The sequence below is a fragment of the Stereum hirsutum genome (genome assembly GCF_000264905.1).
Source record: "Stereum hirsutum FP-91666 SS1 unplaced genomic scaffold STEHIscaffold_7, whole genome shotgun sequence".
Lineage (NCBI taxonomy): Eukaryota > Fungi > Basidiomycota > Agaricomycetes > Russulales > Stereaceae > Stereum > Stereum hirsutum.
The window spans coordinates 1,271,681-1,286,684 of NW_006763137.1; the positions used below are offsets into that span (position 1 = coordinate 1,271,681).

At 51.8% G+C, this 15,004-nt stretch overlaps 5 protein-coding genes across 5 annotated transcripts; 3 read left to right on the top strand and 2 right to left on the bottom strand.

The window, feature by feature from the left end:
* Positions 1-190: 190 nt before the first annotated feature.
* Positions 191-2,966, bottom strand: STEHIDRAFT_157009 (uncharacterized protein; the record flags this gene model as incomplete). Its single annotated transcript, XM_007304290.1, has 7 exons — positions 191-831; positions 901-1,000; positions 1,057-1,217; positions 1,277-1,688; positions 1,747-2,100; positions 2,179-2,820; positions 2,901-2,966. 7 exons carry the CDS (start codon positions 2,964-2,966, stop codon positions 191-193), a joined length of 2,376 nt encoding a protein of 791 aa, XP_007304352.1.
* Positions 2,967-3,568: 602 nt separating this feature from the next.
* STEHIDRAFT_79298 (40S ribosomal protein S15) lies at positions 3,569-4,665 on the bottom strand. The gene is made up of 6 exons (XM_007303986.1): positions 4,592-4,665; positions 4,400-4,519; positions 4,334-4,342; positions 4,076-4,270; positions 3,818-3,929; positions 3,569-3,761 (listed from the first exon to the last, which is right to left on the bottom strand). The coding sequence occupies exons 1-6, from the start codon at positions 4,592-4,594 to the stop codon at positions 3,736-3,738; spliced, it is 465 nt and encodes a 154-aa protein (XP_007304048.1). The 5' UTR covers positions 4,595-4,665; the 3' UTR covers positions 3,569-3,735.
* A 358-nt stretch (positions 4,666-5,023) lies between these two features.
* Positions 5,024-5,619, top strand: STEHIDRAFT_131291 (ribosomal protein 60S; the record flags this gene model as incomplete). The annotated part of the gene is made up of 4 exons (XM_007304291.1): positions 5,024-5,182; positions 5,252-5,284; positions 5,370-5,468; positions 5,578-5,619. The coding sequence occupies 4 exons, from the start codon at positions 5,024-5,026 to the stop codon at positions 5,617-5,619; spliced, it is 333 nt and encodes a 110-aa protein (XP_007304353.1).
* Positions 5,620-7,181: 1,562 nt separating this feature from the next.
* Positions 7,182-11,874, top strand: STEHIDRAFT_147218 (uncharacterized protein). The gene is made up of 11 exons (XM_007304292.1): positions 7,182-7,430; positions 7,496-7,541; positions 7,601-7,616; positions 7,678-8,042; positions 8,115-8,438; positions 8,635-8,898; positions 8,981-9,091; positions 9,142-9,356; positions 9,426-9,537; positions 9,801-9,817; positions 10,196-11,874. The coding sequence occupies exons 1-11, from the start codon at positions 7,269-7,271 to the stop codon at positions 11,480-11,482; spliced, it is 2,919 nt and encodes a 972-aa protein (XP_007304354.1). The 5' UTR covers positions 7,182-7,268; the 3' UTR covers positions 11,483-11,874.
* A 1,647-nt stretch (positions 11,875-13,521) lies between these two features.
* STEHIDRAFT_121579 (uncharacterized protein) lies at positions 13,522-15,004 on the top strand (the record flags this gene model as incomplete). The annotated part of the gene is made up of 4 exons (XM_007304293.1): positions 13,522-13,911; positions 13,991-14,344; positions 14,402-14,825; positions 14,885-15,004. Coding segments are annotated over exons 1-4 (1,217 nt in total), but the record flags the coding sequence as incomplete, so codon positions are not given.

The following is a 15,004-nucleotide window of genomic DNA, read 5'->3' on the forward strand; positions in this document are numbered from 1 at the left end:
CAGACGCACACGCTTTCTTCGCCCTACATTGAGGGTTTTATGATAAATAACAGGTTATGGATTGCAAAGATAGAAAACGGCGACAGTAAAGTTAGAAATTACGCGAAATGCAACAGAAAATGTAGTGGATCATAGTGATCAGACGCGGATCACAGGCGAAAAGGGCCCCACCACGAAATCAACGAACTCTTCAGCTTGAAGCCCCCTCAGTAGTCCTCCTACCCCCAGTAGTCCTCCTACCCTCAGTGGTCCTCCTAGATTTCTTCGCGCCAGAAGACTCGACATCATCCTCGGAATCAGCCTTCCTCTTGGTCTGCGAGCTCGAGGCCTTCCTTGGTCCATCGCCGTCTACCTTCGCGGCCTTCGCTGCAGCCAGCTTCTCCGCTTTCTCCTTTGCAGCCTTCCTGGCCCTCTCATGGAGCACAGCAGCAGGAGGCGAGCGTGGCAGGCAAGCCTTTGCCCTAAGATTACGTTGAGCCTGTTCCATCTCCCGATACTTGGCCCTTCCCTCGTCATCGGCCAGATTCTTGAGACGCTCTTCGGCAGCCGCAAAGATGGCGATGAACTTGTCGTGGATATCCGGCCAAGAGCGTGTTCGGTAAGCCTCTCGAAGAACATCATGAAGGTCGGTCACGACATCCTTGATCGGATGGAAATAAGCCTGTATGTGATCGGCGATGCTTTGTTGGAATTCGTCGACGTTCTTGATGATGAGCCGTTTGGCATCGCCGTTGCCATCGAAATCCTCGCCGTCGAATAACTTTTTGATGGTCTTCATCAAGTAGTGATCAACACCGTCCTCCTTCTCGAAACCGACGCGCGTGCCGGGCCCTGTGTAAGAAATGCACAACCAACAAAGTATCCAGAAGAATCCTTCCATATCATGAATTGTTTCGTGACGAGTGACTATGTGCTTGATGACTCCTCCACCGATCCTGTTCGGGAAGTATGGACGATGGTTTACGTCCGATATCTCCGCACTCATGAATGCTAAAGTTCCCTGAAAAAGAATTCAGTTTAAACGTCTCCCTGCAAAACCATTCGCAAAGAACTTACTGTACGCGCGTCGTCGAACAAAGGCGTGTGGCCTTCGAATGCGACGGCATAGTCCAAGTCGATCATAATACCACGATGTGGCTTATTATCGTCAGTGAGTAGTACGTTGCCATCGCTGATATCACGGTGAAGAACACCCTTCTGGAATGCATATTGATGCCCTATCAAGAAAGAAATGTCAGTACGAGGAGAATTCGACGAGTCAGAAATATGAGGTCACCTTTGATAGCGTCATGTAGGCCCTTGACTAACTCCTGCAAGTCGTTGAATTCGGAGAGCGGGGAACCATGACTCTCCATTACCGTGCGCGAGTGAATGCGTCCTTGTGGGTTGGGACCTGGGGAAGCTTCAAAATAATCCTCCCAGTCGCCGGGTATGCAGTCCTTGTGAAGATAGACATCAGGATGGTAGTTACGATTGCCGTCCTGTTTCGTCCGAACATTGAGCGGCGCTCCGGAATGGGCCAAGCCTTTTCGCACAAATTCCGAGGTTGTATCTTTTTTGCCATCGAATCTGACTATCTCATACGAATATATCTTGGCGAATCCAGGAGCATCGGGCCCTATCTTGTCGTAGAGTTCGCCCTCAAGTCCTCGACGGTCATCCCGCCAGTTGTCCTTGATGACATAGATCTGAAAACGATTATGAGCAACGGCACAGGAAGAGGATTGAAGTACGACATCTGCACACCTTTCGTTTAGCTTCTTCAAGCTCCAGATCGGCCTCTTTCCATGCTAGCCACACCCTCGTAGCTCGCCCCCGAATCACCTCTCCTCGAGCCAGGCTGATAGCGCCCCAGATCACGAAATTTTCTCGTTCGCCGTTGGGCTCCCTCTTCGGCTTCAGCATCGACAAAACCCACCAGTGCTGGTCGTAAGGATTATCAGGATTCAAGCGAGGCCCACCGGACACCTCCCACGAAGGGTATGACTTAAGAGGCTGATTCGGTTCGCTGGTTACCATTCTGAAGTGCGTGTCCCACCCAAGCTCGACGGGACTCTTCGTAGTCATGCATGCGATCACACGTATGAGCTGTTTCGGATCCTGAGATTAAGGGAAGCAGGGGCGAACCTAGTTAGTGCAGTGCTTAAGCGAGAAGGATGAACAGACGACTCCACGCACCTCATGAACATCGAATGCTTTAGAGCCCAGCGCTCCCGACCGATCAACGTGCCATACAGTAAGGCGAGTCCTAGCATAGACAAGACCAAAGATAAATCGTCGGTCGACCTGCTCGTAAAGCGCTTGACGACTATATTTCAGAATCTGAAGAAGGCCAGGTAGCACTCCTAACGGTTTCTTGACCTCGACGGGCGTCTGTATCAACCTCCACAGGTCCAATGAGTTGTACTTGCAGGCATGTAAGAGGCCTATGATATCAGGCTTGACATCGGCCGCTGCCTCTGAATTGACCTTCTTGTCATGCACGTCCTGCCAAACGAGGTTAAACGTCTTTGCACTACCACATGCCGCCGTAATCGCGCTGAAAATTGTCACAAGGGGCTCATAAATGGAATCCACGCTGGTCGGGTTGGTTGGAAGAGAAGTCCAGCACTTATTGGCTTCGGAATATAGTGGCTGATCTCCGCTTGTCAAGTCATCGTAGATTTGGTCTATGAGCGAATCGTCACAGGAGAAGAGACTGTCGAAGAAACCAAGAGTGTTGCCAAAGGCCGCGTAGCGCATCTCCGTAAGGATGATCTCCTCCGCTTCCGCAGCCGTCGTAACATTTCTGTCGGAGTGAGTGGCATGAGTCGAGCTTTTCTACAGAATGACACAAGGACACATTAAATATGGCTGCACGAAGGCTGACACTGATGTCGTGTACGTGTGGCGTGACTTACAGGTGTCGTTTGCGTGTCGTCGACCGCCCCTTGCGTCTGAAGGGCGTTAGAGGAGCTTTCATCCATGGACGCGTTTGGTAACATAAGTAACGACGAGTGCAAAGAGTATAAATCGAGAAAACCCAGCGCCTCGAGGAAGTGGTAGGAAAGAGAAACGGTGACACGGACACGATCTACGACTACATGATTCCAACTCCGATTCTCACGCCACCGACATATCTCGGAGTCGCCTCGTGGCGAGGAGTTGCGAAAGGTTTGACTTGGAAATCTACGGGGATCTGGCAGTGCCTTGTCGACTGAAGATGTAAAGTGTGTTAGGGAATATTAGGGCATGTTTGTAGCGATGTAAACTTTGGCATCCCCAGCCAGACTTGGCCGGTGGAGCAATAGTTATCATCTCTACAAATATGCCCTATGTGGGGGATGCAAAAGTTTACATCGCTACAAATATGCCCTGTTTCGCATTAGTATACGTTCAAACATCAACGTTCAACAGTGGCGGAGAGTTATCTACCACCTTCTCCGCACGAACGACACGAACGATACGAAATATATACAGTGCGTTCACTATTATGCCTCCGTACTCGAGACTCTGAGTCGAGGGATGTGCCGCGTTGGTGAAGTTATGTTTATCGAATGTTTCTCTTTATCATTCAAGCCTTTCTCTTGGATCCCGCAGATCGTACAGTCCCAGAAAGCATAGCCCATATGCGCATGTTGGATGCATAAAGATTTTAGAGACACAGTCGCGGCGTGGGTGGTAGGTACTGAGAGAGAGCACAGATAGAAAACAACATGACGGGCCCCCGAGCCCAAACAACAAGTAATAAATCCTTTACTTGAGAGGGATGAAACGCGAAGCTGTGTGACGGGGACATCAGTATGACGAGAATGGGGAGGAGCGGTGAGATACGCACAGTGAGTAGCACCGATACCAGGGCGACCGTGCTTGACGGGCCTGTACGAAACGGAGAACTCGCCAAGGTAGTGGCCGACCATCTCGGGCTTGATCTCGACGGAGTTGAAGACCTATTGAACCAAATCGCATACCAAGTCAACCCTCATGTCCACCGTTCCAAGCCGTCATATGTCGCCATAAAACCCTTCAACCAACACCAGCAACCTTCGAGATCCCAGAAACATAAAGCAAGGAAGAAACGGGACAAAGAACGCACCTTTCCGTTGTAGATACCAACAACAGAGCCAATCATCTCTGGGACGATGATCATGTCACGAAGGTGAGTCTTGACGACAGCGGGCTTCTCATTAGGGGGAGCTTCAGTCTTAGCCTTGCGGAGCTTCTTGATGAGACCCATAGGCTTGCGCTTGAGACCACGCTGGAAGCGCCGGCGGGCACGAGCATGAACGACCTGTATCGATCATGGTGTGAGGACTCTGGACATGCGCAAGTCGAATCAAGAGGTTGTAATTACCTCGACGAACTGGCAGGCACAAAAACGTAAGAAAAACATAGAGATATGATACAAGATTGGACGCACCTCTTCGTTGGAAAGGTCAAGGAGCTTGTCGAGCTCGATGCCACGGTAGGAGAAGGTACGGAAGGTCCTCCTCTTCTTGAGGTCGGCGGCGACTTGGGGGTCGGTAACGGCGGAATCAGCCTATAATAACATCGTCAAAATACACCGTCAGCACTTCGCACTCTGTCGCCTCCATCGTCTTTGGGGCCTCACCATGGTTGCTGTCTTTTGAGGTTCTTGAGGGCGGCGTCGAGGCTGGGGACTTGGGCTTGCCAATAATCTCACGCTTGGTGCTCGGTGGCGGGACGCGTCGGAGTTGGAAATCGGATGAGGGTGGCGCGAACCTTATCTCGTGGAACTGTACAGTCGACGCGCGCGCGGGATGTCGGTGCCGTCCGATATTGAGTCAAGTTAATTCACACTCATCTTCGGATAGAATCCACAGGTCGTCCTCTAGAGGATTAAATGTAAGTCTTCATCATGTCCAATCCCCATAGTTGTCGCCGGGAGTCGTGCTGAATGCTCCGACAATTCACAGTGATTTGTGGCTACCGTTCTTACGACTAAACATCAAAAGTGCGTTCCAGGCCTGCTTTGCAGTATAAGATGTGGCCTCCTGACTGTACTCTGCCTTCCGCCTTGTAGATGCGCCATATCGCTGCTTACCTCCTCCTCCAAATCGGCGGCAATGCCTCTCCTTCGGCCGCCGATGTGAAGAAGGTCCTCGGTGCTGTTGGTATCGAGGCCGATGAAGAGCGCCTCGAGAAGCTCGTCTCTGAGCTCGAGGGCAAGGATGTCAATGAGGTGTGTTCGCTATCTTTTCTCACTATTGTGCAAGACCTGATCATATGATGCTCCCTGGTGTGATTATAGCTCATCGCTGAGGGTAACGGCAAGCTTGCTTCCGTACGTCCCTTTTTCGAAAAAGTGATTTCGTGTTCGGTCCCGCTGACCATCTTTTCACTTGTGTTCCTCTGTCCGCGTGGTTCAGGTTCCTTCTGGTGGTGCTGCCTCTGCCGCCCCTGCCGCCGGTGGTGCCGCCCCCGCTGCCGCTGCCGAGAAGGAGGAGGAGAAGAAGGAAGAGGAGAAGGTTCGTGTGGCCCCTTTTCAGACTTTCATGCCTCTCATTCCAATTGTTCTTTCGTGCCGCCGGCCGTGCATTGCTGATGTTGACATCATGGTATCTTTTTCTCTCACAGGAAGAGTCCGACGACGACATGGGCTTTGGTCTGTTCGACTAAACGCTCCCCACGCATCCGCCTTTTTGCTTCGACTACAATCACACTGTATCGTTATGATGTCTGTAGTTCGTCTCCGAATCACAATTTCGTTGTGATGCTCCAATCTCGTGCACGTTTATGCTGTCAAGATTATTTTCTGCGAGACTTTGCCCACGGATGCTTTCCTCTCACTGTCAACCTCGAAACGAGAGAAGTTGCGGTCGATCTTACAGGACATTCCTCGTCAGCGATCAAATGGGTTTCGGAGAGTAAAGTTCCGTGGCACAACCGCCTGATCTCTCACTAAACACTGAGCCTGTCAAGCATTTGCTCTCTGTCCGGTGCCTAGGCTCACCGTCAATCGAGTCGGCTGCAATCTTGTCCTCGAGTGCCACGGTTCCGAAAGCAAGTAGGCAGAATTATGGAGGATGTAGTCCCGCCTTCGGGTTCGAAGCCCTCTTCAATCCTGGCAAGGGAGACGGCCCGTCCAGGACTAATTCAGGAGTTGAGGCAAGAAGCAAGTCACGTAGACAATGCCACGATTCGTCCATTGGTCTAAAGCTGGGCTCACCCCTCTGACATGACAGCTCAAATATACCTATCACGAGGTGAAGTCTTGCATTGACTATTTGTATAATCGACAATAACCCCTTTCTGTTCACAGACCGCCCGTTTTGTCTTGAGGCAGCACTGAGCAGTGAGTATGTGCGTTATGTCGCTCTCACGGCGCGGTCGAACCAGGTCAACTCGGCCATTGCGCTGCTTCCTGCGATCAATGCATTGAGGAACTATCCCACTATCATGACCGAAGTTTCCTGCGTGGGTATTATACATATGGGCTGGGGTATATTACGGTATATTTCCGTATACCCGTCCACCACGCATTCAAAACTTGTTCGTTTAGGAACACGCTCTGGGTTGTTTGGTCAGGTGCCTGCGACTACGTACGTTGGGTTCTTTGCCTGGATGAGGGTGGTCCACAAGTGGTCCTGGTCGGCCCTGCGCGTTCCTGATGTTCCTGCCCTGTTTCTGCTGGGATTTTCTCAACGTCTGCGTTGCTGGAGCATGCGGCTCGCCTCGAGCATGAGTAGATTGCACGGATGTAAAATATTCGAAAATTTCTTGCGCTCCCTGGGGAATCGAAGAGCAAGTGAGGGCTGAGGAAACTGCGCGCCCGACAAGAACGCACCCCGTCCTGTCCCGATAGGACAGGTTCGCCGCAGGCAGTTGAAGCGAGAGTCGGGGCATGCCGGCGGGTAGCAATCTTTTCCACATCGTCGAGTGGCGCCAAGCGGGACCTAGAAGATGGCCGGGGCCGACTGGGCGGGCGATCGCGTGAGGAGGCTGTTCGTCGAGAAGATCAAGACAAGATCAAGTGAGCACAATGCCGCCGGAGTCACCATATATGGTAAGCCGCAGACATGGAGATCGCGTGCGATTGGTTGCAGGGACTCTGTATATATGCCAAAACGACCCCGGGAAATGGGCGCCGCCCAAAGTTGGGGTTCCGACTGGACGCATGGAACTATAATTAAACGATGCCACCACCGACTCCCATTTGATTTGAATACGCACCCGAACAACCCAAACACCGCTTCCTTCCCCCTTTGCTCTACCCCACTCCGTCACTTTTCTACCTCTTGTTCTTCGCGCTCATCGTCGACAACGACATGGACCAGCACTCGCCGTCGTCCCAGCCGGCGTCCAGCTCCTCAATCTCTCCAGGCCAGGACGCCGCCCCGCAGCCCTCCTCTTCCCAGGCAGGCTCTCAACAGGCTGATCCCATCAACTTTGCCTTTCTTAAAGGCCCAAAACGCAAACGGCTTGCGAAGGTGGGTGTTCTGTGATGCTCCGCGCTCTTGCCTTTCCTGACTTCCGTCGTCTTTTTCTCTAAAAGGCGTGTGATGCTTGCCATAAAAGCAAACGCCGTTGTGACGGCACCGGTGTGTCCTTTCCTTGCTTCCCTCGACGTTCTATATGGTACTCACCTGTCTGTTTGCAGCGCCTTGCAGTAACTGGTAATCTTTCAATCACCCACTTTACCCCGCATCTTGTTCGGCTCATCTATTTTCCTGATAGCTACTTTGCATCGAAAGACTGCACTTATACCGACGCGTCTGGTCGTCCCGTTCCCGCGCCGCGATCGACAAGGCCGGACAGGGCACCGGGCTCGAATCCGCGTCGTCGCTCACTCGACAGCTCCCGTCACCATCCTCCAGTACAAGAGGGTTCCAGCCGTGTCCAGTCTTACAATGCTGAGTCCTCCACTTCACAAGCGCCACCCGACGACAGCGACCAAGGCACGTCAGATAACCGCAAACGATGCCGCTATGGCGACGAAGACACTCCCTCTCGAGACCCATCTCCTGAACCTGCGCCACCGTTCAATCCTTTAGTTCCTGTCTCTCGACTCGATCCATATATTGTGAGGGAGCTTGTGAACCGTACGTGTGCCACCGTTGCGTTCTGCCTCTCCTTTGTTTAGGTTTCAACCTTTTTCGTTGCTGGGTACACAGTCTTCTTCGCGCACTGCCATCCACAGCGGAACCTCATCCACAAGCCCTCCTTCTCTGCGGCCCTCAGCCACTCTCGCACCCCATGCTATCTCCTTTACGCTATCTGCGCTCTAGCTGCGCCCATGTCAAAGCAACGCGCCGTGAAGACTGTACCTCCACGAATGGCAGGTGTACCTTATGGACAACTCGCGATGGCGCAGATGTTCGATCAGCACGGTCGTTTGATTGTCGAACACAACCTCGTTACGGTACAGGCTCTAATGATTATCCAGTCGCACGAGATGACGGTGTCATGGCCTTGGACTGCATCTACTCGATATCAAGGTCAGTGGTTCGCCCATATTATTTCCTGTGCCATAAAACCCCCTTCTGCATCCGATACACACCCGTCTCCTATACTCCTATATATCCCCTGTTTGCCATGGCCACGGCGAAGAACCGCACTCACCCGCTCAAGCGAAACACTAACGAAATCTCCGAAATGTCCCTATTTGATTTATCTGCCTCCGTTCGTACGTAGACTTGGCCCTGAAGATCCTCGAGGAAGACCTTAAGGTCCACGAACAAAATTACCCAATACTGACACCCGTTCCGACCCCCGAATTTGTCTTCGCTGCCATCGACCGAGAATGCGCCCGTCGTGCATTCTGGCTGATTCGATTCATGCATCTGACGGCCTTCACGTTCTACTATGTCCCAATACCGCCTAAACCCCTCGACTTGTCGTTGCGATTGCCGGTAGACGAGACTAGTTTCGAGTTGGGTGTGCATTCGACTTTATCAGGTACGTTCGCTTCCTGAAAGACTTTGCGGATTCATGTGCTCGGGAGTAATCATTCATTGACGGATGACCTTGAATACTTCAGAATATTTGCACGTGCCGGCTCCGAAGACGCAGTATGCCTCAGAGTTCGGCCATCTCATCAGAATGGCACAGATTCGTTGGAACGTCGAATCGACTCTGCGCGATGTTACCGGTCAGTCGGTCTTCGCCTCTGACAGGTTCTCCTTTGATAATAGCGTACAGCTGGTGTATTAGACCGTGCTGCCGTCGAGGGAATGGTGAACGATGCGGAGAAGGCCCTCGCGACATGGGATGCCTCGCTACCGGATCATCTGCGCTTCAACGAAGAGAGCCTTCAACTGCAGCTGTCGATGTTCGATACAAGTTCTAACGCTGGTGCTTGGTGCTATTTCATGACCCATATCATACATACGGCATGTGTGCTTATGGTTTACGACGTGAGTCTCCCTAGTTTCTATTCTAGGTCATACATTGCCCATGACCGTGTCTCCATTTCCCTCCATCAGGCTAAGTTCCGCACACAAGGCCTTTCGGTTTCTGAGACTCGAAGTTGGGCTCGCGAAAGGATGCTGTACATCCTCACTTCTATTGGAAACCGAGCAAAAAATAGCTTCCTCGGTATGTACTCCGCCTCGTCCCCCATTCTGCTCTTCTTTTTGTCCCGTCGCTCATCTGTCCGATCTTCTACCTCCCGCTGCCCGATCAAAATTCCCACCCCTATTCATGCTTTCTCGCTTCGGTACGATCGACCTCCTGGATGCCCTCTCCGGCCAAATATGGTCCGTTCACGGCTACTTGTCTCCCGTCATGGCTGTGAATGGACGGCGTCTTTTACGCCGGATTGACATGCTGCCGTCATGTCTTATGGAATCGACAAGTAGCGATTGCGGCATTCTCGGTAAGTCTGGCATAGCTCCTTTCTTCCCGTGATATCGGTGTCTGACCTATCATTCTTTGTCACAACTTTGTTTGGCGTCCCATCTATCGTATCTCTTTCGTGCCCCTTGCCGATATCTACTCTTGGTCTGACCATCGTCGTGCGACCTCTCCGTTGCTCTCACCTCGACGTGCTTATCTTCGTTCTGTGCTCTATTCTTGGATAATTTTCTTTGGACGGCTGCGGCAATTCTGCTGCCCTCTGGTTTTTCGTTCGTCGCCTCTCACACTGCATCTGCGCGTACTTTGCGCCGCACCAATGACCTGTCTGCACCCTCACTTCTCTAAATTCTCAACGGCCTCTTTATCCTCCTTATACGCCTACCTATGGATGATCTAGCCTCTCTATAAGTACGATCTTGCCGACCATCCAACCATCCAGTCCTGGAGCAAGGACTTCGAAGCCATGTGGGGTTCCGAACTCTCTCAGGTTCTGCTCTATGGTCTCAGGCAATCGCAGCAGCAGCAGACCGCTTCGTTGGAATCCTCAGCCTCCGCGTCTTCTTCGCAGCTCCAACATCAGGCCTTGAACCCGCTTCAACCACATCGCGGACCGCCACAACCAATATCGCTACCACACCCGGCTTCTGTACCTCAGCAATTCGTTCCTGCGCCTCTTCAGTCGCATCATTCTTCACAATCACAATCCAATTCTCATAATATATTCCAATCCAATCCATATCCCCATACTCAAACGCATGCTCCTTCTTTACAGCTCCAGCAGCAGCAACGCCTTCCTCATTCCCGGAACACCGCCACCAACTTACTCGGACTGACCGACCTAGCAATCCACGATTCCGATACCCCGCTAGATAGTGGTTCCGGTGCGAGTGGAAGTTCGGGTTCGACGCCTATGGGTATGATGGGACCGCCGGCTTCCACTTCATCTTTAGGCCGGTCGTATGGCAAGATGAGGATCACAGATGAAGCGATGCCGATGGGTGGTGGAGGTTTAGGCCCTGGCATCTCAGGTCGTGGCGGTGGTTCCGGCGGTTTAGCTTCGGCAGGCAACATCCTCAATGACATGGCGGGAATGGGCCCCGGCGGTATGAGCGGCGGAATGGGAAGCATAGGAGGAGGAGTTCTCGGCGGAGGCGGAAGTGGTGGGGGTGGAGCCGGCGGGAGTAGCTTGCCAAGCTTGAAGGCGTCGGGGTTGTTGGATTCATGGGTGCCTCCCAATGGGAACGGTAGGTCGTCGCCATCGCAGTCAAGGCTACCGACGCCGCCTTGGATCGCACTCATGGCACAATCCGCAGCGAATGCTGCTCCTCATGCTTCGCAGAACGCCACGGTTACAATAGCCACATCAATCGCTGAACTCAGCCCATCGGATGCGATTTCGAAGCTCGGGTCGGCGGGAGGGGGAGGAGAAGGTGGCGGCGGTATGGGACATGGGTCGGGGCACGGGCATGGGTATGACATGGGGATGGAATCTAGTCAGCAACAGTACGGAATGAGCATGAGCGGGATGGGAAGTATGGGAAAGGATGGTCATGGTGATCAGGGGCATGGGCAGGGGATATCAGGCGGGATGATGATGACAGACTCGGTTGGTCTTGGAGGCGCCGGCGGAAAGTCGACGATGCCGGTAGGGTTGCCTTGGCTGGAGCACGAGCGGCCTCGTTAATCTATTTTATACATCTATATCTTTCGGACACGGGATGTTAAACAGTGTCGTGCTTATGCCTGATGGACTTGGGCGGTGTAATAGAGGTGTGACGGAGGCGCCCGTTTGTCTTTTCGAGCAGTTGAACTCGGGAGCTTCGCTGGACGAAAGAACTTTGGTCCATGACCAGTTATCCTTAACTCCGTCCTCTCTCGTTCTAAAATAACAGTGCTATGTTTCCATCGAAGTCTCGTACATATTTCTATACATCTACGTACCGTATAAGCGTAATAACGGGGTTTGTCGGTGAAAGTTTGGTCGGAGGCACTCTACGTGACGGGTTTCTCCATCGGGTCGTTCTTTCCCACCCGAACATCTAGAATAACTATGTATTGGAGTTAGAAGGATGTTCGAAGTAACCCCCATTCTCCACCTCGGTTAGTACTCTGTCAGTTCAACCTACGAACTTACTCCGCACTGTGGCGTCCCGGTGGTGTGGGCGCCACATACGCCGTTGAGAAGAACTCAAACCACACTTCCTTCGTCCTGGTAAATAATAGTGGCGAAATGAATGGGCATATTCAACATCATGGTAGAATACGCGAAGTAAGAAATATTCTAAAACATATAAACGCAGCGGGATGCCTTCGGACACGAAGGGGATTCTGGCACAGAACCGAGCAAGCTCGTCACATAACCTACAGAAGCAATCGTCTTTCTTTATCGCAGAAGCCACTCCTAGACTATAGCCTTCAGGTGTCGATAATCTGACGAGTCTTCGTCAAGGACGTCACGCTTTCTGGGCCCTGTGTAGGAGATATATAAGCAGCAGAGCATCCAGAGATACCTTTCGCATCATGAGTTATGTGATGGCGGATTACCTAGTAGTCGTTAAGATCCTGAGTTAAATAATAGCCATAAAATAAACGTCAGACAGTATATGCGGAGTGCTCACCTCCTGTTGACCCGTCGAAGACTTGGCGCCCAACACGCCTGAACTGTCAACATGCTATACAGAAACCTGGCACTGGACTAGAGCCAGGACGAACGAGAAGGGTCGATCAAGCTGCTCATACAGAACTAGAGGACAGAACTCTAGGGCCTCTATCAGTCCTAGTGACCGCTAGCTTCTCGAGCTCTGGCTTGATAGGACAAAGGTCGGCACCAGGTCAACACCAGGTCGTCTGCAGTAGTAAGTTATGCACCAGTCTGCGTGTTCATCCTGCCATCCTAGGGCAATCGAGGAAGCCTGTTCGAGCGTTTTTTCAAGACTACAGGGTCATAGCTATCAGTGGCGGTGGGCGATGCAAGTCTTGCAGCGGCGATATTACAGTTCAATTACAGTTGTGACATTTCGCCAACGAGGCGACTCCGAGACGCGTTGGTGGCGTGAGAATCGGAGTTGGAATCATGTACTTCCGTAGATTGTGTCTGTGTCATCGTTTCCACTCCGTACCACTTCCTCGAGGCCCTGGTCTTTTCGACTTATACTCTTTGCGCTCGTCGTTATGGTACTAAACGCGTCCATGGATGAAAGCTCTTCTGACACCCTCGAGGCGCAGGGTGCGATCGACGACACGCAAACTATACCTGTAGGCACACGCGGCATCAGTGTCAGCCTTTGTACAGCCAGGTCTAACGTGTTTTTTGTGTCATTTTGTAGGGAAGTTCGTCGCAAATACGGACTCACGAAGCTCTTCTGTCATCGGATGCATATATATCGCATGCGGGCGTTTCTTCTTCGTCCCAAACCCCTATTCTCCAATATCCTCAGTATGCCTTCCTTCTATCAAAGTAGTCCCATCAAACAACGTACCTCTCACACAACTCACTTCAATAGAACGGCTACGACTGCCGCGGAAGCGGAGGAGATCATCCTTACAGAGATTCGCCACGCGGCCTTTGGCAACACTCCTGATTTCTTCGACACACTCTTCTCCTGCGACGATTCGTTCATAGACCAAATCTACGATAACTTGACAAGCGGAGATCACCCACTATACTCCGAAACCAACAAGTGCTGGACTTCTCTTCCAACCAACCCGACCAGCGTGGATTCCATTTATGAGCCCCTTGTGACAATTTTCAACGCGATCACAGCGGCATGTGGTAGTGCAAAGATGTTCAACCTCGTTTGGCAGGACGTGCATTCCAAGAAGGTCAATCCAGAGGCAGCAGCTGATGTCAAGCCTGATATCATAGGTCTCTTACAGGCATGCGATTACGATTCATTTGACCTATGGAGGTTGATACAGACGGTTGTCGAGGTCAAGGAACCGATAGCGGTGCTACCCGGCCTTCTTCGGGTTCTCAAATATAGTCGTCAAGTGCTTTACGAGCAGGTGGACCGACGATTTATTTTTGGTCTTGTCTACGCTAAGACTCACCTTACTGTATGGCTCGTTGATCGGTCGGGGGCGCTAGGCTCTCAATCATTCAATGTTCATGAGGTACATAGGAATCGCCTGTCCAGTCTCCTCCCTTGAACACTACACTAACGAGGTTCGCCCCTGCTTTGCTTGATCTCAGGATCCGAAACAGCTCATACGTGTTATCGCATGCATGACCACAAAGAGTCCCTTCGAGCTTGGGTGGGACACACACTTCAGAATGGTGACCAGCGAACCGAACGAGCGTCTTGAGTCGCGCCCTTCGTGGGAGGTGTCCGGTGGGAATCGCTTGAATCCTGATAATCCGTACGACCAGCACTGGTGGGTTTTGTCGGTCCTGAAACCGAATGCGGAGTCCAACGGCGAACGCGAAAATTTCGTGCTCTGGGGCGCTATCAGCGTGGCGCGAGGAGAGGTGATTTGCGGACGGGCTACGAGGGTGTGGCAAGCATGGAAACAGGCCGATCTCGAGCTTGAAGAAGCTAAACGAAAGGTGTGTCGATATCGTACCTGAATCCTCTTCCTGTGCCATTGCTCATGTCGGTTTCAGATCTATGTCATCAAGGACAACTGGCGAGATGATCATCGAGAACCTGAAGGCGAACTCCACCACAAAATAGGGTGTGATGCTCCTGGGATCGCTGTGGTATATTCGTATGAAATAGTCACGTTCGGTGGTAGAGCTGATACAACCTTGGAATTTGCGCAAAAAGGCTTGGCCCACTCCGGGGCGCCGCTCAATGTCTGGACGAGACAGGATTTCTACGATCGCGAGTACCATCCTAATATATACCTTCATAAGGACTGCATACCCGGCGACTGGGAGGATTATTTTGAAGTTTCCCAAGGTCCGAAATCTTCCAGCCCACGACGACGGACTCACTCGCGCATGGTAATTGAGAGTCATGGTTCCCCGCTTTCCGAATTCGTCGACTTACAGGAATTAGTCAAGGGATTACATGACGCTATTAAAGGTGTAATCGTATTTCTGCCTCGTCGAATTCAAACCCTACTGATATATCCGTCCTGGTAGGGCATCAATATGCATTCAAGAAGGGTGTTCTTCATCGGGACATCAGCGATGGCAACATCTTATTGACTGGTAATAGTAAGCCAAACCGCGGTATCATTATCGACTTTGACAATGCCGTCG